Genomic DNA, 23,356 nt, shown 5'->3' with positions numbered 1-23,356 from the left:
TGATAGTGTAGTAACAAGTATATATGTGTAGTATTGTCCAGTACTTGACTCTGGTGTTGTGATAGTGTAGTAACAAGTATATATATATGTGTAGTATTGTCCAGTACTTGACTCTGGTGTTGTGATAGTGTAGTAACAAGTATATATGTGTAGTATTGTCCAGTACTTGACTCTGGTGTTGTGATAGTGTAGTAACAAGTATATATGTGTAGTATTGTCCAGTACTTGACTCTAGTGTTGTGATAGTGTAGTAACAATATATATGTGTAGTATTGTCCAGTACTTGACTCTGGTGTTGTGATAGTGTAGTAACAAGTATATATGTGTAGTATTGTCCAGTACTTGACTCTGGTGTTGTGATAGTGTAGTAACAAGTATATATGTGTAGTATTGTCCAGTACTTGACTCTGGTGTTGTGATAGTGTAGTAACAAGTATATATGTGTAGTGTTGTAAAGTTTTACCTTACCTTACCTTACTTGACTCTGGTGTTGTGATAGTGTAGTAACAAGTATATATGTGTAGTATTGTCCAGTACTTGACTCTGGTGTTGTGATAGTGTAGTAACAAGTATATATGTGTAGTATTGTCCAGTACTTGACTCTGGTATTGTAGTATTTACAGACCACATGACTCTTGAAGTCGTAACTACTTTCATTTGTTTTCAAACCAAAATATGTCGAAAAACATCAGCTTTAAAAGCTGCTGGACTCACTGTATCCTCTCGTCCTCAGTCATCGCCAGGATCCAATTCTTTCTTTAGCTGTGGAGGACGTAACAACTGCTGCCATCTAGAGGCCGGAAATTTTAATTGAAACACAAACATGAATAAACACTGAATATTTGCAAGTTAGTTGTAAATTAATTAAGGTAAGGTAAGGTAAAACTATTTTTTTTTTTTGAAACTTACACACACTTTATGAAAATATATATATAAATATAAATGATTTAAAAGCCAATTTATTTACTTAATAAAAAGGACACAAACCAACAGGAGACGAAGTATTTCTGCAAGACTTTATTAACAGTTTCATCTCAGTACACTTTAGATATATTTACAGGTTATATGTGGGGACAGTTACACGTGGTTTTATCTTCAGGTTTAGAAGAGACTGATTGTCGAGGCCGAGGTCAGGACTCAAGTTCTTTAGTAAACACTTTCACCACCAGAAGAGACTACAGCTCCACCTAAGGCACGACGCTACTCTATCGTTAGACCTTTGAAGACCAGAGTCTCCTTCCATGCAGCAGGACCTCCAGAGACCAGGTCTCCAGAGCGACGGGTCAGAGAGTGACGGGTCAGAGACCAGGGTTTCTAGTCCATCAGTCTGGTCTTGAGGGACGTCTCAGTTTTTGGTCAGTAACTTTTCACAAACATCTACGGCTCCAAAGAAAGTTAGTAAAGAACAAGGCAACTTTAAAGGTCCTTTAAAAGTCATGTGGACGAAAGAGAACGAAGATGTTCGTCTGGACACACAAGAGTCTCAGATGTAACACCTGAAGAAGATCAGTAGATGTTCAGGTCAGTCTACGTGCAGTCAGTGAGGCAGTTCAACGTTCATGTCGTTAGGAGTCGACGCTCATGGATGAGAACATTTGTAATAGCACACGCACACCAACATATCACACACACACACACACACACTCAAACATATGACACACACACGACACACACACGACACACACACGACACACACGCGTCCCTCACTTGACCTCCAGAGTCCACACCTACAGAAACAGTAACTCGTCCACTTCATGACTCTCCTAATTATGGCTTCTTTCTCTAATACTGATTATTTACACGACAAAAGACACTTAAATATATGTAGAAATGTATTTTCTAGATATAAACAGCCTATAAAAACAGCTGAAATGCATCGGTCAGCAGCTGGTGTGTGTGTGTGTGTGTGTGTGTGTGTGTGTGTGTGTGTGTGTGTGTGTGTGTGTGTCAGGAGCTCGAAGTCTGTAGTTTGAAGTTAGTTTAGATGAAGTTTGCGTGAGGAGAAGAAACTGTGAGTAAATCCATGAGAATGAAGCATCAGAGAATCTATTTACACTGTAAACCACAGGAAGCCAAAGAAACCAGGAGGAGCCGCAACAGTCGCGCCAGTGGCGCCCTCTAGAGGGTAACATGAGAATAACTACTTTGGAATAAGGAAGGCGTCAGTGCTGCGAACATCAGCATCTGGTCAAGAGAAGGTTTGAGCTCGTTCACGTCGAGCTGTCCTGGAATATCTTCACACAAGAGAAAGAAACTAAACAATAATTACACAGAAGCCAAAAATAATAAATTACAACGATGCACCTCTGACGAAAACATTTAAAAAACATAACAAAAAACGGGAGCTTTGAAAGAAACTAGACACGAGTGAGACGAACGGCCCTGAATATATTGAAAGAGAATTCATTTGAAAACATTCTAAGCCCTGATCTATGTTCATGTGATTCTAGCTTCCATGACGCCTCAGGAACGTCAGGGATCGTCGTGGAGGAAATAACACTTGAATCCACGAGCAGCGAGAGTCGTCACATCTCTGCAGGAAGAAGATGAAGTGAGTCGCTGGTGCAGTGAAGACGGTGTCGCTACAATATCTGTCCCCCCTACAATATCTGTCCAATATCTGTCCCCCCTACAATATCTGTCCCCCCTACAATATCTGTCCCCTCTACAATATCTGTCCCCCTACAATATCTGTCCAATATCTGTCCCCCCTACAATATCTGTCCCCCCTACAATATCTGTCCCCTCTACAATATCTGTCCCCCTACAATATCTGTCCCTCTACAATATCTGTCCCCCCTACAATATCTGTCCCCCCTACAATATCTGTCCCCTCTACAATATCTGTCCCCTCTACAATATCTGTCCCTCCTACAATATCTGTCCCTCTACAATATCTGTCCCCTCTACAATATCTGTCCCTCCTACAATATCTGTCCCTCTACAATATCTGTCCCCCCTACAATATCTGTCCCCTCTACAATATCTGTCCCCCTACAATATCTGTCCCTCTACAATATCTGTCCCCCCTACAATATCTGTCCCCCCTACAATATCTGTCCCCTCTACAATATCTGTCCCCTCTACAATATCTGTCCCTCCTACAATATCTGTCCCTCTACAATATCTGTCCCCTCTACAATATCTGTCCCTCCTACAATATCTGTCCCTCTACAATATCTGTCCCCTCTACAATATCTGTCCCCTCTACAATATCTGTCCCTCTACAATATCTGTCCCCTCTACAATATCTGTCCCCCCTACAATATCTGTCCCTCTACAATATCTGTCCCCCCTACAATATCTGTCCCCCCTACAATATCTGTCCCTCTACAATATCTGTCCCCCCTACAATATCTGTCCCCCCTACAATATCTGTCCCCCCTACAATATCTGTCCCCCCTACAATATCGGTCCCCCCTACAATATCTGTCCCCCCTACAATATCTGTCCCCCCTACAATATCTGTCCCTCTACAATATCTGTCCCCCTACAATATCGTCCCCCTCTTCCTAAGTGATGACATCACTCGCTGCATATGCAAACTTCTCTTCAAAATATTTTTTACGGGTTAAATAAACGTCAACAGAACGTTTACATGATACTTTTTATACATAAAACATTTATATTGACAAGAAGACGATCTTTGTCAACATAATCACTTTCTTTCACTTCCTGGTCTGACGATCATGTGACTTTGACACCAACAGGAAGTGTCTGCGCTACATGTGACGAAGCCACTGATTGGCTGAAGCTGTTTTACTAATAATAATACACAACTGTACAATGAAATACGAACATTCGAGTTCAGAAATAATTCGCTTTTATACATTTAACAATCGATTTCAATCGGGAAATCGAAATGAAAACTAAATAATTACTGAGGTGTTTTTACTGTTGAACATTTTTGTTATTTGAAAAGAGAAATTATTTTGGATCATGAATGTTTGTATTTCATTGTACAGTTGTGTATTATTATTAGTAAAACAGCTTCAGCCAATCAGTGGCTTCGTCACATGTAGCGCAGACACTTCCTGTTGGTGTCAAAGTCACATGATCGTCAGACCAGGAAGTGAAAGAAAGTGATTATGTTGACGAAGATCGTCTTCTTGTCAATATAAATGTTTTATGTAGTAAAAAGTATCATGTTAACGTTCTGTTGACGTTTATTTAACCCATAAAAAATATTTTGAAGAGAAGTTTGCATATGCAGCGAGTGATGTCATCACGTAGGAAGTGGGGGTCGATATTGAAGGGGGGACGATATCGTAGCTACAGCGGGACGGAGGCCTCACCTGGCATGGCTTCCACGGGCTGGTTGGAGTGCAGTGTGCTGACGGGGGCGCTCTTGTCCTCACAGTTGATCACCTGGTTACAGTCGTCCGTGGCGAGGAGCGGGCGAGACTTGGAGTGGACGCTGTGATCGATCAACTCCTCGAAGTTCCAAGGGTTGGACTTGCCGTTGAGTCCGGACACCACTTTGGGCGGATCCTGCTCGTTCAGGAAATCAGAACCTTCCACCAGTCGACCCGTCAGAACCGGGCTGATGACGGACACGTGACAGGATTAAACCAACTCAACATAAATACATCAGCAGAAGTTACTGCTCACATAATAATGTATCAAAGGACAAACACATGGTTACATAAAGGATCATAAGACGCATGTAAAGACAACATAATGTAACATTAATGATAATGAAATAATTTGAATTGTTTACTTATTTAAGGACAAGATGAGATCAATAACAAACATATTAGTAATGAATGTTTATTGTACACGCTGCTGTAATTCCAGCGACTGGAGCTCAGTCGTCTTCGTCCAAAAAGACACTTCAAAACATCTGAACACCTTCAAACTGCTCGTCTGTAACAATCTCCCTTCGACTGAAGAATTGTTCCGGAAGAAGTTAATGTGTTTGTTTGTAGCAGAAGTTTAAAGAAAAACAAGCGATAAAACAGGAAGTACTCTGGGTTAATATGGCGAGTCTTTTTGAACGAAGACATCTGAGCTACAGTCGTTACATTAAAATGAACAAACATGTTTGTCTCTAAAAAGAACAGATGACTCTGAACATAATAAACATTAGTCTACATGAGAACATGAGTGAAGTTTGAATTTATACTATCACTTTAATTTTTATCACTTCATCACTTTAATGTGCAGTTATTTCATTATTATTATTTTATTTATTCCTCTATTGAACTCATATCATGTGTTTTGATGCACAAAGTGATGATCAAATATTACAATCTTGTGATATAATATAAATAATAATATAATAATGTTCATGTGTCATCATTATTCAAACAGATGTTGTACTTTTAAAAACACAGCAGCAGATACAGTAGCTTATCGTCGTACCTGTCTGCCTGACCCTCTCCAGCCTGAACACCGTTGTTGTTCTCCTTGTCGTCCGTCTCCTGTTTCCCGTTCACACTTCCCAGCGGATCTTCTCTTTGAGCCACTGGTTCTCCAGCAGCGAGAGCGAAGTCATGTTTGTCGTTCTCTGCTGAACTTCCGTCGCGCTGAGCTTCATCCACGTCGACTGGAGAAGTGACGGAATAATGTGTCAGCTTCATGTCAACAACAACAACTTGATAAATCATTTACTTTTTGATTCAGGGTCCATCGGATCTGCACCATCATCGACTGCATCATCGTCTTCAACATCCACATCATCTTCATCATCGTCGTCATCGTCCTCGTCATCCCCGTCTTCATCGTCGTCATCATCATCATCTTGTTTGTCATCATCTCTCTAAAGAGTCAGAAATAAAAGAATGAATCAAAGTTCAAGCGTATTTTACATGAAGACTCACCTTTGAGTCGTCCTGGTCTCCTTTCCTGGTTCTCTTCATTATTTCTGCGATTCTCTATCGTCCAGGAAAGAAAAACGTTTAAAACAAAATGAACCATTTGATGCATCAATGACTCTTTGACACCTTCTTTCTTTCCATGCGCTCCTGCTGGTTCTGCTTCATGATCCGGTCTCGCTCCTTCCGGACTCTCTCCGCCTCCTCCAGAGCTTTGGCCTCTGCTTCCTCACGTTCCTTCTGAAGTTCTGCCTGTTTTATGGCCTCCTCTTCGGCCAGCCTCACTCGTTCTTCCTCTGCCAAACGTGCATCTTCTTCTTCTTTGACTTTTCGTTCCTCCTCAAGCTTCTTCTCCTCCTCGACCCTCTTCAGTCGAGCCTCCTCAGCCAGACGATCCTCTTCTTCCTTCCGTACCCTGAGAGGAACGTGTCTTGGTGAGGTTTGAAAACAAGAATCTTCATCAGATGAAGCAAAGTCTTACTTCTCTTCTTCCTCCTTCTGTAACCTGAGTAGCTCTTCTTTCTCCTTCTGCTCTCGCATCAGTCTGCGGTTCTCTGCCAGCAACTTTGCTGCTTCGGAGGCCGAGTTGGTGCCGACTGTGTTTTTAGAATCTAGAAGAGAGAAACGAGCAACTTAGGGTGAGGAGACGTTTCTTTTATTTCTTTAAAAGACACCTTTGATGGCTGAGATTTTCTTGTTTTTTTTAAATCTCCAATAAACTCATTTAATTTAAAGCTTCCATAATCACTTCGTCTTCTTTTAAGAATCCATTCAAGGAGCGACACGTGGACACGTTGAAACACCTTCTCAAGATGCAGATAATAAATATCTTCTTTCATGAATTAACAGATGACAATATTGTTTTTATGAAAGGGATACATGGATTGAGAGGTGACTTTAGAACCGTCTTCCCAAAGAGATAAAGCGTTTTGATACATTTTTTAATTCACCTTCAGACATTTATTATTGTGTTAATAGTCGACATCTTCTAGAGATCTATGGCGGTCATTAATCGTAACTTGGGATAATTGTTAATTTGTAGCATCATGAACCTTTCATATTTGACAATGTTACGAGTTACAGCTAAAATATACATTTTCAAAATTCTACATTCAAATGTTACGAAATGTTATTTCAAATCTTAAACCTGCCACTTTATTTTTGGGTGACAATCTAACTCTAAATTAATTTTAAACAATCAATAGATATTGCAAATGATCTAATATATATCACTTATATATATATATATATATATATATATATATATATACACTTAAGAATGGCTTTTAAACAGTTAAGAGTGTGACGGCGATAATAAAGGATTTCAAGACAGAGGAAGTGTTGGTTTGATGCGATGCTCTTAATTTGAAAGTTTATTTCCTCCTTCTGAGAAGCGTTTAGTGTTTTTACCGTAAAGTTTGGCGATCATTATCAAAGTTAAAGTGCAGCTCATGACAAGAGAAACCTGAACAACGGATAGATCGACAGCAGTACGTTCATATCTTGTTACGTTCTGATGAACAGTTGCTGTGTGAGTAGTGATGCTATCTTTTGTTGCTTCTGATTCTAGTTAATATCGTGTGGGGCCTTTAACGATTGGCTCGATTTATGCAAAAAGCACCAAAGTTTATTATCATTAACACATTTGTTTAACTGGTCGTAAAAGCGTGAATCATGTCAAGTGTGGCTCAAAAACCAAATGTTTTTAGCGGTTTTATACGGAAACTAAAATAAGTTTTGAAAAGTCGGTTTTATCTTGAAAAATCTCATGACTTTTGCTTCCCAGGATGACGGCGTCATGTTACCTTTTTTTGAAAATGTTCTTGAACATTTGAGGTCGTCATTCATTAAAAACTAACCATTTTCAAATATATTATTCATTGCAATATAATGCAACTCCTTCCTTATTAATTACAAACTTTCATATTGATTGATAATACATTTACATATAATCATTAGTCATAGTAAACATCCTGAATATTACTTTTAATACATTTGAATGTTTTAAAGTTTGGTCTTCAAACAGCAGGTGGCGCTGAAAATCATCGCGGCTCATTTTGTGTAGTAAGTCGTCATTGGACTCGCATTTGTGGTATTTTCTGTGTCGACTTGTGTCCAGGAGGGGGCAGCATCAGTGACCTCTAACAGGATGTGACACCAGATGAAAGTTAATAGGTGTCTTGCTCCACTGAGATTTACAGCGAGCTGAGCGGCTGCCACGTTGCAAACACACACACATACACACACACATTCCTGTTCATTGAGAACTGAAAGATTATAAATAAAATCAATATTCTTTTTCTCTCACTTTCAGTGACAGTGACGTTATTTTATCTTGTTATCCATCTTGTTTCAGAATAACCGACGGTTCATCTTTGTTTTTCACTGCATGTGTTAAGATCATTGACGCGTCTTCATGTTTCAAATGGACTCCAACGTTTCCACGCGTACAAACATCCTGCTAACCTGCACGATCATCTGTTTAAGCAAATATTAGGGATGACTAATGACAGTGAGTCAGCTGACTCTTAAAGCTACAGTATACACGTGTTAATGCCGCTCACTTGAATTTACTTTATTTAATAGTCAACTTGTGTTAAAAGATAAAGAATGTACTGTTTCTGTTTAAAGATCCCTCAAGATAAAAGATCAACCTTCATGTTAAAAATAGAAAATGTTCATTAATGGATGAGTTTTTCACTGTCATGTTAAATGTTAATGGTATAAAATGTACTTCAGTGCGACTCACTCACCATCTTTCTCTTTGGACTTGCTGCTGTCGGAGGACGCCGAAGCACTAGGTGGCGTGTTGAACATGTCCTTGGACTTTGAGTCTCTCTTGCGTAGTGGACCCGTCGGGGTCAGAGCCGGTTTGGGGATGGGTGGGGTTTTAGCAGAAGCGGTCTGCGGTGATGGCGGACGCTGTTTCGCTGCTCCCGGTGAGGGAGGACGATTCTTAGAGCTCTGCCTGTAACAAACATCCGGCGTCACTCGTGATCAACGCAGTGAAACTACACTTTGAATCTTACTTCGCCGTGTTCGGGGACGGCGTTCTCTTGGGGGCCGGGTTGGGGGCTGGAGACGGCGAGCGGTTACGACTGGAGGGAATAGATGGTGAAGGGGGACGTTGCCTCCCGGGAGATGGAACCTGCTTGTCTTGCTTGTTCTGTTGGTTAGCAACGGCCAGAAAATGTCAGATGGAATCTTAAACATGCATTACATCATGACATCTGTAACAGAACACAACTACAAAACTATTTAACTGTGAAGATACATTTTTGACTTTGAGATACAACATCTAATCACTGGAAGTAAATTAGTTTCATCAGAATATTGAAATGTTCTTTTTTAAGCATTACATTGTTTGAATAATTCATTTATACATTATCTAAAGGTTGAAAGAAATATATAAAATATAGAATTTAGAAAATGTATTTTGGAATATTCAACTATGTGCAAGAAAATAAATAATTTATTTTGGAAACAAAAATAAATATAATTTCAAGAATCAAAGAAATATTTAATCCAAATATTAATTCAAACTTTAAATACAAAAAATATGAATTAAGTTTAAATCTAATCCTTCAATGCTCACTGATATACTTCCATACATGTGCTGATCTATCGTCATGCATGTCTGTGTATTTTACTGAACCCTCATCACGATGTAAACATCTTGAACATCATCATGTTGACGAGCCAGTAGATCATTTCTCGTGCGAGGAGATCCCACCGACTCCAGCCTCTGCTCAGCTGACCCGATTTCATGGAGCGACTGAATGATAAGCACAAGACTGTTCTCGAGCATCTCAGCACAGACCTCTGTACCAGACAATCCGCCGGAAAGTTACAAGTACGAACACTAGGCCTGGAGTGCTGGGTGGGGTCTGCTCGCCATGGCCTGATCGCACGTATAATCGAGCCACTGTGGACGACTTTGTGGCCGTGAAAGGCTTCTTTGACAGCACGAGACAGAGGAGGCTGGCAGTGAGCGAGTCGAGGCGAGCGAGAATAGTTTGAGTTCAAACACACGGCAGGTAAGGAAGGACACATCCAATGTCTTTATTCTTCCCACATTGGGAAGGTAATTTCTCTATGATAAGCATTCATCTTGACTCCTTTAAAGACAAGTTAGACCCTCATATTAAAAAACATTCCCACATGCCACTGCCTTCTTCTTCTACTCGAAAACTAGCATAAAATATATGTAGAAAGGTTCTCACCGCTGAAGCACTCAGGGCTGCATCAGCTGACACAGACGTCGTCATTCCCGTCTTCTGTTGCCGGTCGATGCTGCGGCTTCGAACGGGTCCACGAGGAGGAGGATGAAGAGGACTTGCTGAGGCTGAGCGAGGACACAGTTGACACTCTGGTGAAGGATACAGTCATGGCAGGGCCAACGCAGCACAACCAGTTAGCAGCCGGGCCAGCAGAAGCAGCAGAAGCAGGCCAAGTGAGGGGTTTAAAAAAAAGGAAGAAATGGAGAGATGTGATGGTGTGAGGAGAGAAAGAGCAGGAGTGGTTTTGTGAGGGAACAAAAGCAGAAAAAAACAAATGATTTGTAAGATTGAAGCAGCATTTTGGCAAGCAGCAGCTTCATCAACAGTGTCATGTGTTTGAACAGCACAAACCCTTTGACAACCAAAATAAACAACCGCACACTGCACACCAGGCAACACTACAGATTACTTTAGTTACACAAAAGTTTTAGTCCGTTAGAATAGATTTTAAAAAGAAGGTAAATATGTTCAGGAAATATTCAACTAAAGCATCATTAAGATTGAAAAATATAGCAGATGTAGCTTCTGAAGACGACTGTAAACATCAGCAGCTGATGCAGATGTGTCGTGTTATATTTAGCACGGGATCAATGCTTGATAATGGCTCTGTCACGGCTCGTCCATCCAGTTTGCCGTCGAAAACACTGGACACTGTTGGGTGTTAAAAGGAAATCAGTGGCTTCGCCCTCGGGTCACATTTGGCCCCTTCAACTGCAACTCATCCGTGAAATCCCAAATCAACATGAAATCAGAAATAAAACAAACTCGGACGAATCGTCATCTTATGTAACGTGTGTGGCGATGATTTCCACTATTTTGATCAACAACTGTGTAACTGAACTCCAACAGTTTGAAGAAGAAATCTGTGCAACTTCCAGTGATTTTTTTTAATAGTTTAGCATTTGATGACACATGAATGCTATTTAATACGAATTCTGAGTAAAATATTAAAGTTCCTGATGATAATTGGACACTTATTTCGATGAATTAAATGAATCTTATAATGTATCGCAACATTTAATCAGCTATTCTGCATATTTCAGTAAATCTGATGTGTGAAAGGTTTAAATCAACATGGTGACGTGGGTGTTGTTCTCATGCATGACTGCGATGACAATGAGACGAACAAGAAGACCTCAAGGACAAGTATCAGGCTACCAAGTGAATCAACACCATCTCATTGTGATGTAACACGACGTGGCAGGTAAGCAGCTTAGAGCAAATCTCCCAGTTGGACCTGTGACTCGCGGACGCTAACTGCCAAGTCTTCTGAGATCGGCTACAGCAGAACAACAGAATAATCAATTGTGTTTTGGCGACAGAGTCCGTTTGTTGCTGAGTACAAGTACCGTCTGAATAAATATGCTTCAGCATTTTGATGGAAAACAAAAACTTTACATCAAGTTACAACGAAGTGACCAGAACATCCATAACCTTTAAGTTTTCATCTCATTTAAATAAACAATAGACTGAATTACTCAAGAACAGCTCATTCAAGCACCTTTTAAAAACTATACATTTTCTTATTATGAATTCTGGGACATGACATGTAACAAGTTTCAGCTGTGATGAAAGATTTGATTATAGGTTCGACTTGAATCATCACAATTTAAACAAATCGATTTTGGCCAAAAATTAAGGACCAATTACATGTTTTATATTGTTTGTTTGATGCTGACGCAGCTTATTCAAATGTAGACATAGCTTAATTGATTTAAGTTGCTTGAAATAAGCGTCAACTAAAGTCAAAATCAAAAGTAAAAAACAGTGTTTGTGTTTTTATTTTTCATTTAGAGGATCACAAAGAACAACTATCTTTTATTTTTTACCCCCTGGAGCTTAAATCATTGAAGTTTTAAATCATTAAAATGAGAGGTCCTTATCTTTTGGCCAAAACACTTTAAAGAACGATTGTAGAGGACTTCTTATTCGGAGGACTACGTCTACTCCTGCTTCCTCTCTCAGGACGTCATACTGTTATGTTACCTGGAGCGTCTGATCCTTCCGCAGAAAGGGCCGCGGCACTCTTGCTCCTAGCTATTGAGGCCTGGGTCGGAGTGAGCAGGCGACTAAGGAGCCCTCCATCCACAGTGCTCACCGGTGGCCTGCGTGCTACACGGCCCGAAAATCACCCGAGAATTTGTGAAAGGCCGAAGAGAGAAGAAAGATGGGGCGAGACGGGGGGAAGACAAAACAAAAAGGGGGAGAGTGTTGGGGGTCAATGCAATTTAGAAAAGGTCACCAAGTGATTCAACCAACAGGAAAGACACATAAAAGGGTTATGTCTCAATATTCTTGAAGTCATCTTAATATTTGACCATCACAGAATACTGAGACACAGAGACTGGTCGTCAGGGACCATCGGTCAAACATCGAGCTCAAAATCAATGGCTCCTTGAGGCAGAGTGAGATTTGCTGACTGGTGGAAAAATAAACCATTAGTGAGCTGGGAAGACAGTTAGGAATGTTGTTGGAGGATCTGGAGACACAGGCAAGGACCAAAAGTGAAAGACCAAGTGACTGTGTGAAGAATGAAGATCGTCATGAAAATGTGATGAAGATGAGGATTTTATGAAAACAGTAGTGATTGTATTGGCCTTAAAAGTCTAGCTTGTTACATTTAAAAGTTATTTTTTAGCTTTTTACAATAAAAATAATACACGTTTATGTCATTGGAATATGATCGTGTTGCTGTTTTTAACAATGTGATCAACACAGTCTAAATGTGGAAGTTTAACAAGTTGACACAATCAGTTTAATCAAGTGAATCATGTTTTCCTCGTGCTTTAGGGCTTTAATGTGGTCCCTCGTTTTATTTGTCACTCGTTAGAATGAAGAAAAATAACTCAACATTGTATTTGAGGCGTCAATCCTCTCAGTAACAATTACCTTAACAACTCTCATAATGCTTTGGCATCATGAGAGTTCACGGTTTTGTTAGCGCCATAAGTAAGATTGGTGTAGAAATTAGCGTCTCCCACTAAGTTAAATTGTTGTGTTAAAGTTAATAAATCATGTGTTAAAACACATTTAGTAGTACTGTGTGCAAGAAAGCGCAGAACAACAGCAAGATATTGGAAGTGAAGAAGGATCTGGCGAGGGACCACTGTACTTTGATAAGTATCTTAGTGATGAGAAGATTAACTTAGTGACATTTGTGTAGTTGGAGTACTCAGTGTATTTCACTGATAGAACAGAAACATTAACAGTGAGGGGAAAAGAACGATCAACAATCTGGGGAGGAAAAAACAATCAACACATTGTGACAAAGGTTAGTCTTGAGACAGAACAAGCAGTTTTGCTGATTTTAAAAACAAATGTCACAGGCTTGAGGTGAGTCAGAAACACTATCAAGCAAGTCAATTGGATCGAAACACCCAAGCTGTGAAATGCAGACATAAATATAGTTAGTGGAGCGAGGAAGAGCAGAGCAGATGATTGAGAGCAAAGATAAGTTGGCCCATAAGGTACTGAATAGAATGAAAGAGTTTTTGAAGATCACCACCGCCCGGTCCGGAATGTCAGTTTAGCGTCCCCGCATCGGCTCGTAAAGAGTGTTTATTTTAAATGAGCAGGCTGTTAATGTTAGAGCATGCCGGTTAATACGATTGTTTTGTCGTTGATTCAGAATGAGATGATAATGCTCGGATCATGCTAGCAACCTTGATCATCCGCGGTCCCTTTAGCAGTCTTGACTTGGCTCTGTGCTCCGCCAACACTTACTCGTGTTAGCGACGAGCTTCTCTTCTTTATGGAGCGGCCTGGACATGAGAGCGTTATAGTTTAGCACTTTAGAGTTAGATCCATGTCTTAGTTAGTGACATTTGTAATGTTTTAATTATCTTAAATCTAAACAATTGAACTACACAACTCACACATATATAATCCATCTAGAACTTTTTTATATCTATAACTTCATTCTGACTTAACTTAACAAATACAAAAAAATATTTATAAAAGATAAAATGTATTTTTTACATAAAGGGTTATGATAAAGGAGATATCTTGATGGTATAACTTATTTGTTTTAAATACAGCTTGTCCAGTTTGGCATTGTATTGTGCTATAGATGTTTTCTATACATTTCACATGGAGCATTATTTCAATCAAAAGAAACTGTAAAGTGATTAGATGTTTTTCTCCACCTGTCTGTTCCACCTGAAGCTTTTTGTCATCTTCCTTAGTGGCCTGAGCAGCTCTGCCATTACTAGGCAACCGGTTACAAGAAGAACTCCTTGACTTAAAACCTGAGAGACAATGATGAAACACCCAGTGGTGAATTTGAATGTTGCCTCAATTGTTGTTGTAGTTAATAGCTTTAAAAGATCATTTATGAAAGAGAGGAAGACACACATATCCATTGTAGAAAAAAACATTTCAATGAAGATTATAAATAAACTTTTATACGGATCATTGTAACTGTAAAAACTTCTAAAAACAACAGAGACAACAATGAAAACCGGAGCCATCAGCAGGTTTTAACAAAATCTTGCTCTAGAAAGTCAAGTCAATTTTCACATCTCTGTAAAAACACAAGATGTACTTAAACAAATAGTGATGAAGCAGGGAAGGGTGTGGGTGAGTTTGGGTTGTTTTAAGGAAGGCTGGGAAGGAGGAGACTTACTTTTGTCAGGAGATTTGATGAGGGTAGCGGAGGAAGAGGATAAGCGTTTACTGATGTTAGCTTCTGATGGCTGTTTCAGGTTCATGGTGGACGTGGAGCGCTTGTCCACTAGTGGGGAGGAGGACAGACAGACATGGGAGACAGGTTTACACGGGAGGCTGGTCGAGGGAGGAGGGGAGTTAGGGTTAATGAAACAAGGTTTTACTAAATACCACGCCTTCTAAATGGGGCTGAGCACACTTTGTTAAAAAAAAACGTTACATATGATACATATGTAATGTTGTGTCAAACAAGACAACATTCCCAGCAACAGTTAAACATCAACATAGCGATTAGTCAAAAGCCAAGAGGTCCCAACCATTGAACAGAACATTAACCAGCTCAGAGCTGCTGACCAGACCATTACCAAATGATGAATCCTATTAAGCTTCTATGGATTCACTGGTAGAACCTGGAAAGCCCAAAATGCCCAGCAAGCTCAAACAACATTCAGAGCATTTTCCAGCTCCAGACACCGCTGGTGTTAGAGTATAAAGGAAAGTGGGTGCTTGTGTGAGGAAGGAAACGTGACCGAGACGACTGAGCCACAGAGCCAGTCCATGCTGTGCAGCTACAAGGTTGGGCAGTTTATAAAAACCTTGTCGACTCCTCGGTGGCTTTTCAGGTGAGGCTGGAGAGATAACTATAGCTACTGGAGACGAGGCACTGACATCAGAGTCTCCTGTGGGAAAACAAACCTCTCAGGGAAGATGGGAGACAAAGACATGGGGAGGAACATCCCAGCAAACAAATACTCTCAACAAAAGTCCACAGCAGCAGATTTAAAAAGATCTACAATGGACTTCAAAAGAAATAATCTGAGACATGCATTAGATCGTTACAACCAGTATATATAATAGTTAAACAAAGACACTGAAGGGTTTTACCTCCTCGTCCATCCGAGTCTGTGGACAGCCCCCCCCAGGACCACCTCTTTTGTCTCTGGTCCACACGTTGACTACGCTCCTGTGTCCGTCTCATGACCGCCTCATAGTGCTCCTGCAAAGAAAACCATCCTCAACTTTTTAACCAAACTGAAATCTATATGTCACGACAAAAGGAAGCACATAACTTTGGTTCTGAAGATTTAAATATAAATGTCAAACACATGGACTTCTTAACATCTTAACAAGAAGCTTCCAATCGAAACACAATCTGTTATACGACATTAAATTACTTTTCAAAAGTGAACCAAAGCCACGCGATGTTCTGAAAGTGCAACAGCGATGTAGCTAACCTTCTCTTCTTCCTGCTTTTGCTTCCTTTTCTCCTCTACAGCTATTCTTTTCTGCTCCTCCTTCTTCCGCTGCTCCACCACCTTCTTCTGACGCTCTTCCAGCTGACGCTCCACTTGCATCTTGGCTTTGCGCTCACGTTCCATGATCTGAGAATCACGCAGAGCTGAAACCAAATGAAACATGAGTGAAGATTAACGTGTTGGTTCATGTCTGCATGAGTAAGAAAAAAAGACGGTTTTATTTCTTAAGAAATGTCTCAAGCCTCGCTTGGACAGCAGGAGTATGATCGACGAGTCGTTCACTACATGAGATCTACACGTTTAATATGGAAAATGTTTTGGACTGAAAGAGGATCTTTCCTGATTTTTTGTTTTTTTTAAAAACAGCAGTCAAAGATGGTCTAACTCTTACCTTGTTGTTTCTCTGCCTCGTCACGTCTTTCTTTAGCTACTCGCAGACGGTCGTCTATTCTAAGCGCAGCACCGTCGAGGACTGCAAGCAAAAATATCAGTTGGTGAAGAACGATTCATTACGGTAAAGAGACGAGGAAGATCCTAGACTGACGACGTGTTAAAGTTTCAGAGGGAGGATGTATTCGTGTAGCTTTCAGAGGCGAGAAGAATGACTGGGAAGTACATTATATATAAATGCAGGAGTGAAGGTGATGCTCAAGTCAGTGTACAGGTCTAAGTTAGAGAGAGTTCTGGATGTCTGGTCATGTCTTAAATCTTTTAAACATCAGCCGTTTTGATTGACACACGTCTGATCCAATCAAATCTCTTAGTGCTCCACTCAATGGGCGGAGTTTATGACAAAGCAAGCGTTCCATTGGTTGATGTTGTAACTTGTGGTCCAATCAGCTGGAGCTTCACTAACATGGTTTCCCTTGAGTGTGTAGAGTCAATAAAGTTGTTCTTATATTAACACAATCAAGTATCAAACTTATTAGAAAAGAATCATGTGACCGAGTGAACTGATGACGTGTGACTCTCTGGACATATCAGATGTCATCCGAGAGGCTGCCCTGAATGTCAATCAAGTGAAGTGACTTGTAGATGATAGTCAATGTACATCTAATTTCTACTAACAAGTGTTTTTACCCTACACCTACAGATGATACTCTTCGTCCTACAGAGTAATGTTGCCGAGATATTGATCCTAATATTCTTAAGTAATGAATGATTATTTAATGTAAACTTTCAATCTTGTTGTTAAATTGATAGCGATGCAAGATTAACAGTATATTCACAAATATGTGGGTTGTAATTGACAGTCTATATTTAATACCTTCACAGCAATAGATACAAATGCACAAAATAAAACAAAATAAACAGTGAAATATGTACTTAAGTCAAACTGGCAAGTGTGAGGAACAGATGATTGATCTTCTTGAATTTTTCACTTGAGAAAGGATGACGCGGAGAAGAAAGGGGGGTGATGTTGAAGAGAGGAGGAAAGAGGAAGGTTTACCTGGCCGACACCCCTGAGGTTTAGCCTGTGTGTTCGCTGTAGGTCCTGGACTGTTTCCTGCCGAGCTGCGTCGCTCCTCAGCTTGGGCCTGGGCAGCTGCAACTGCATACAAAGAATAGCAACGTCTCAGTTTGGGATTTTATGTGCAAAATAACAAGAAAAAGTTGAGGTTTTATTTTAAAAATTGGCATTTGGTTTTTGCATAACTTCCTCTTTTAAGAAAAGTTGTTTGAAAAAACCATCACTTCTATGAGATAATTAAAGAAATAAAATCTTGTTCTTCTTAAGTTGTTTAAGTTTTGACCAAACAGAGAGAAATAAGCAGATACAATCTCATGTCCAGAGCTTTTATTCTGTACTGCTACCAAAAAAAGTTCCCAAGTTGCGTTTCCAACACTGGTAATAAAGGTTTCTTGTTCTGAAGCCGAAAATATATCAGAATATTTGAGGCTTTTGAAATATACAGCATTATTGTAATCAACATTTGATACAGAAATAAATCATTTTATATTTTCATACATCACATATGACTCACTTTCATCATTAACTTGTGATGCACCAAACAAGTCAGAATGTGTTTCTGCTTCACGCATAAAAAATAATAATGACGATGATGATTTATATTAAAAAAATGTAGTCACATTTCTCGTGTTACAAGAAGATAAGAAGAGCCAGAGAGGAAGGAAGCTTAAAAGAGCAGAATCAAGCAGTCTGTCTTTTAGGTTATTATCCAGAGTCTCTTTCCTTCTCGTCTGTAATTTCAGCACATCTGACTTGCTGACATTGCAACAAAACAGATTCTTCATCATGTGATGTGGATCACGCTTTCAATATTCCCAGATCCCTGTCCCTGCTTGTCCTGCTTCAGCCAGAAACAATACAACTGCACATGTTTGAAAATGTTCATGACCATTGAACGTTTGTTGCAATCATTTCTTAAACAAAATTAAACAATATTTCCAGAGCGAATGCAGAACCATCTGATGGGCTTCACCGTTATCTACTTCTTTCTTAGAGCACACGTTTCAACTTAAAGCCAAATCCAGTGTATCAGGTCACTTTTATCTAGCATTTAAGAATATCAAATAAAAATAATTCAATAAACAGACGACACTTTAAATGTTGATCTGATGACTTAAGATACATGGACTTATAATTGTTAACCTGATTTTAAATATTAACGTGTTGCAGGCCGAGTCTGACACCACGACTCGAGAAAAGCACAAATTAGAAATCAAAAGCACAAAATAAATAGTTTGTTCACTGAATAAATGCAGTTTTATTCAACTCAGTGACTAAGTACAATAAACTAGTCAATATATTATTTTAAATCAATTTACATGCCTATTGAGATCGGTATGTTTCAACATTATCTAAATATCAAGAAAAGACCACAGATGAGTAAAACCCTGAAATCTACTCGTATAAAGAGGGAATCAAATGGCTTGAACTGTGAAAAATGTCCAATTAATCAGATGATATACATCAAATATACTGTTTTAGTGTTTAAAACTACGAGGCGAATCATAATACAACTTAATTTTGCAATGGAACAATATCTATGATAATTTACAAATCTGAACTATTTGGTAAAGAAAATCTTCTCTGAAATACTTAATCTTTTGGAGAATAGCTACTTGATAGAAGTGTGACAAAAATATTGATACACAGATGTATGTATTCATTAATGTATCAATTAAAGTAGTATATATATTGCAAAAGAAATGGGGGGGACTTTTCAAATCATATTTAAAAAAGATGTATTTTGTTTCATTTATATTCAATGAGGCTTGTGTTAAATTAATATTTATTTTCTTTACAATTAACGTTCAAACCTTCACAGCGTTGGTACACAATGAAATCCTAAATACCCCAACTGAGGACGAGAGGATATAGTGGATTCCAGCAGCTGATGTTTGAACTACAACAATCACAATACATAAATGAAATGCAGAGAAGTCTAAAACCATTATGAAACTACACAACTGTAGTAAAACTGTACATCACACATATATTATCGATCGATGGTGAGATAAGAGTCAATCAATTGATCACTGGCATCATGAAATAGAAATATTGTCTGGAGAGTAAATATGTTTGGCAGCTGAATAAAGGTTTGCTAAAGAAAAGTGAATTAAACATGTGGGATTAAAATGAGCATTTTCTCAACAGGAAGATGTTGAATCTAAGTGTTCATGAAGGATATGATCTTCTTTGTTCAAGAGACCACTTCAGACCCAAACACACTTGGATTAATATTAGCCAATCACGGCAGCGCATCCTTCCGTCACCATGGAGATTTGCTATTCAAGTGCAGAGACACTGCAGACATGTAAATATATCCGTAAGTGCGTCAAATCTTTACTTCCAACAATGATATTCCCTTGAATCACATAAAAGAAAGAGCCCTTTATATGAAACACTTCTGTACTCACAGAATCACTCGGTTAAGTTGTCAAACTGGGTCTATTGTAATACTTTAACAAGGTAGGATTGTAGCCTCTTAAACTTTCAAGAAACAAAAAAGGCCAATAACATGAGCCCCTTCACCACTGGGTGCCCGACATCTTCAGCCAGCTTCGAGAGACCCCGAGACATTTCCAAGCCAGAGTTGAGAAGTTGCGTCTTCCCCCCGGGACTTAGCCTCATGATCTCCTTTCACAAGACAAGCTTGAAAAAAGATTTACAAATGAGAGCAGCTAACGAAAGAAATGTCCACCGGCTCATGTCCAGGCAGAGATGTTGAGAAAGGTAAATATGTTTGGATCATGTTGGACAGGGTTTCTGACGGAGACCAAAATCACAAACGTATCCCCACATGCGAAGATAAATCATTTCTAAAGATCAGCTGAATTAAAATTAAATTTGAGAGAGAAACACCAGTGTCATCATATGCCTTGTATGCAAAAATAAAGATCACTTGAGCTGCTGATAAATAATGGATGAGGCTCTGCAGAGTCCACTGATTCACTCAGTACTTAAGACCACCACAGGGACTTGTGATACTGCAGGCCAGACAAAGAGAACCTAAACAGGAAGCCGGTCAGCTTTTATTCACGCGCGAGTAACTTCTGCTCAAATACAAACATTTATTTAATTCCAATTACGATATAAAATCCTGTCGTCATTTAATCCGTCAATACCATCCAAAGAAGCAACTTGAGAGGAAGTAAATCATTCAGCCTGTATGTAATCCTCAGCCTGGAGGCGTGTGGAACCAGCAGCTCGTAGTACAGGAAGTGCGTGTGCTGCAGTAATTGCAACGGTTTCTCCCAGGGTCAGTCAACTCTTAGTGTGTCTACCGTCTGGTTTGTACGAGAACAGTTGCAATCTCTGCCATCGGCAGCCCAGAGTTCCATCGGTGGCTTAACATCTCAGCTCCAAAGATAACACTGCTGATGCATGATCACACACACGCGCACACACACACCAGATCTCCATTGGGATTACTCCAGACTTTGTCATGCAAAGGTAAGCTCTTGCTATTTGCAGAAGTTGCAGGATAATGCATCCAAAGGGAGCGTCATGGTGGAGGTGAGCCTGGTGGCCTCAAAGAGAAGGTCAGCGTGTTCTTGGCCTTCATTTCTCTCCGTGAGATCAATTCACTACATTCATCTTATTTCACACCGACTGTTTGCTGGGAAATAACAGGAATACTAGAGGGACCTTAAAATCATGTACCGAGCAATATGTTTATATTCTGTTTTTATGCAGATGTTAAATGATCAATACTGTTTAAATACATGTTGACATAAAGCTACTATCATTATTCTTATCAATATAAATTGTATGGCTTATAATACACAGACAATTAAAAAGACAACAATTGATTTGAATTAACAAATTAATTAAGTATTTTATCCAGTTAGAATAATGCCAACATGATTTATTTACTTTGACAGACACTTTTCTAAAATGTTACATAGAAACACATACACACAGTGACAGAAACATGCCTTCATAGTTTAGGAATCACTTTCTCAACCACTGAAACCAAGTAAATCCAGGTAAAACCCAGTAGAAGAATGTATCTCCACCATAAATATATTGTACAACAGATTATACTGCACTAAATACACGTTTGCTGAAATATATAGATCATCATGGCAAACCAGGAGCATAAAAGAATAAGGAAAGTCTTTAGCAGCAATAATGATTTAACTATAATCTAATTGATAAATTAGTTGAAAATGATCTAATTTGTACTGTACAACAGTGACAGCATGACGAGTAATTCAACTCTTAAAGTACAACAATGATTATCTTTTTACAACTAAATTGAAACCCAGAAGAAAAACGTTTTTCTACATTAGCTTTACATGTTTTTCATTTACATAACCTTGCAAATGTTCTTTTGTAATTTTCCTCCTCGCTGACATTCTTGTGGAAATCACCACATGCTCGAGTTAAGATTCCTGACATGATTTCATCGTCGAGCGTCCAACCAAAGCCGCGGAAAATTAGGACATGCACTTTAGGATCCTGCCTCCCTCACAACACATCCAGGTCACATTAAGCTCCGTGGATGTTTTCATAAAAACCACATAATTGGGTGGATTGTAAATTCCAGATTGACAGCGCTTGGAAAGGTTGGAGTTCACAGGAACGACGGCGGTAAAAATGTGTTGCAGCCAGAAGTAACACACGCCGACACCCTCGCCGGGTATGCAGAAAACTTCCTTTTACCCTAAAAGTGCAGTCAAAACAAACTGTGCATTCACAGCATCTGCAGACGCACACACACACACACACTCACACACTCACAAACACACCCTCCATGCTCGACTCTGCAGATGACGGATGAATGAAACGCAGTGTTGCTTTTTTTTTAATGACAATTGTCCTTTTTTTTCTCCTGAGAGAAGCATCAAAACTGCCATGTTGTGATGAAACATGTCCATCTTATCTGTGTCTGACACCAGCTTTATCTGAAATTCAGGTCACACATTGTTATAGTTTCCATGCATGAATAAAGGGGGGGTTTATGCCATATGTCAACAAGTAAGACCAACCATGGACCTGCTTACAAAGCGCTCTCATGACAAGACAAAGCACAGAACCGAACATAATATATGTAAAATAAAGGAGCAACAAACCGGACATTTAATGTTTAATATGCTTTAAGAGTGACAGTTGACTAACAACTGGAGCCATATGTACAATATCTACGTGTGAAATGTCACGTGTAAGTGGATACAAGTGTCTAAAAAGACCGTGAAATACACATTTAGAAGATGATTTCATTACAAGTGTAAATAGCTTCATGGCTAAGAGCCACAAAAGTTAAAAAGTCTAAATGACTAAAAGTACCACAAAGACACCGGGTTAACTTCGCACGCGTTACAGTCGTTATTATGGTCAATATAAAGCCGCTTTACGAAGATACAAGTCAAAAGTTTGGTTTAGTTTTCACTTTAATTTCCGCGTCCATTTTTTTAGCCGCTAAACCCTGCAGGAGCTAAAGTAGTTTAGCATCGATGCTACATGAAGGGACCGCCGGGGAGACAGTTCCCGCGAACGAACCCAAAGTCTCCGAAAAACACGTTTCACGGGCCGAACTTCTCACCCATCTGGGCCCGCAGGCCCTTGAGAGTCGCCGAACTCTCCGCCATGTCGAGCAGCGTCGCGTCTCTGCGTGTCGTGTCCGGGCGGAGGCGCGCGGCTGCCGGCAGGACTCGGACACCACGGGACGTGGACGCCAAAGAGCGCATCCGGTCAAGAGGGCTCACTCTGCGGCGTTTCCGCGAACCGGACGACTACGTCGAGTCATCGCGAATTCAATGGTTTGTCGTTCAGACAATAAATAAATATATAAAAAAAATCAGAAGAAAATCACTTTTAATTGTAAACGCGATCATTTAGATTATAGAATATTTTAGATTTAAATTA

General features: G+C 39.6%; 1 protein-coding gene across 14 annotated transcripts; it reads right to left on the bottom strand.

The window, feature by feature from the left end:
- Positions 1-1,002: 1,002 nt before the first annotated feature.
- On the bottom strand, positions 1,003-23,150 carry map7d3 (MAP7 domain containing 3). 14 transcript variants are annotated; one of them, XM_087798495.1, is made up of 20 exons: positions 23,034-23,150; positions 17,468-17,569; positions 16,409-16,489; positions 15,997-16,160; positions 15,647-15,758; positions 15,358-15,441; positions 14,721-14,828; positions 14,242-14,343; positions 13,759-13,857; positions 12,083-12,208; positions 10,040-10,185; positions 8,846-8,982; positions 8,570-8,784; positions 6,298-6,427; positions 5,946-6,231; positions 5,823-5,876; positions 5,614-5,761; positions 5,365-5,548; positions 4,296-4,543; positions 1,003-2,533 (listed from the first exon to the last, which is right to left on the bottom strand). In XM_087798495.1, exons 1-20 carry the CDS (start codon positions 23,077-23,079, stop codon positions 2,526-2,528), a joined length of 2,580 nt encoding a protein of 859 aa, XP_087654621.1. In that variant the 5' UTR covers positions 23,080-23,150; the 3' UTR covers positions 1,003-2,525. The 14 variants fall into 14 exon arrangements, with proteins under 14 accessions (XP_087654621.1, XP_087654620.1, XP_087654624.1 ...); XM_087798494.1 differs by having other exon boundaries at positions 1,003-2,531; positions 10,040-10,161; XM_087798498.1 differs by lacking the exon at positions 12,083-12,208 and having other exon boundaries at positions 1,003-2,531; positions 10,040-10,161.
- Between the last annotated feature and the right edge of the window lie 206 nt (positions 23,151-23,356).

This window comes from Callionymus lyra, chromosome 9 (genome assembly GCF_982586985.1).
Source record: "Callionymus lyra chromosome 9, fCalLyr1.hap1.1, whole genome shotgun sequence".
NCBI lineage: Eukaryota > Metazoa > Chordata > Actinopteri > Syngnathiformes > Callionymidae > Callionymus > Callionymus lyra.
This window is presented reverse-complemented; position numbering and strand designations above follow the sequence as displayed.

Coding starts and splice junctions, on each gene's coding strand:
- map7d3 (XM_087798494.1), bottom strand. CDS start 23,079: ATGGCGGAGAGTTCGGCGACTCTCAAGGGCCTGCGGGCCCAGATGG. Junction 6,232..6,297: donor CAGAAGGAGGAAGAAGAGAA/GTAAGACTTTGC, acceptor CGTTCCTCTCAG/GGTACGGAAGGAAGAAGAGG. Junction 5,877..5,945: donor AGCGCATGGAAAGAAAGAAG/GTGTCAAAGAGT, acceptor CCTGGACGATAG/AGAATCGCAGAAATAATGAA.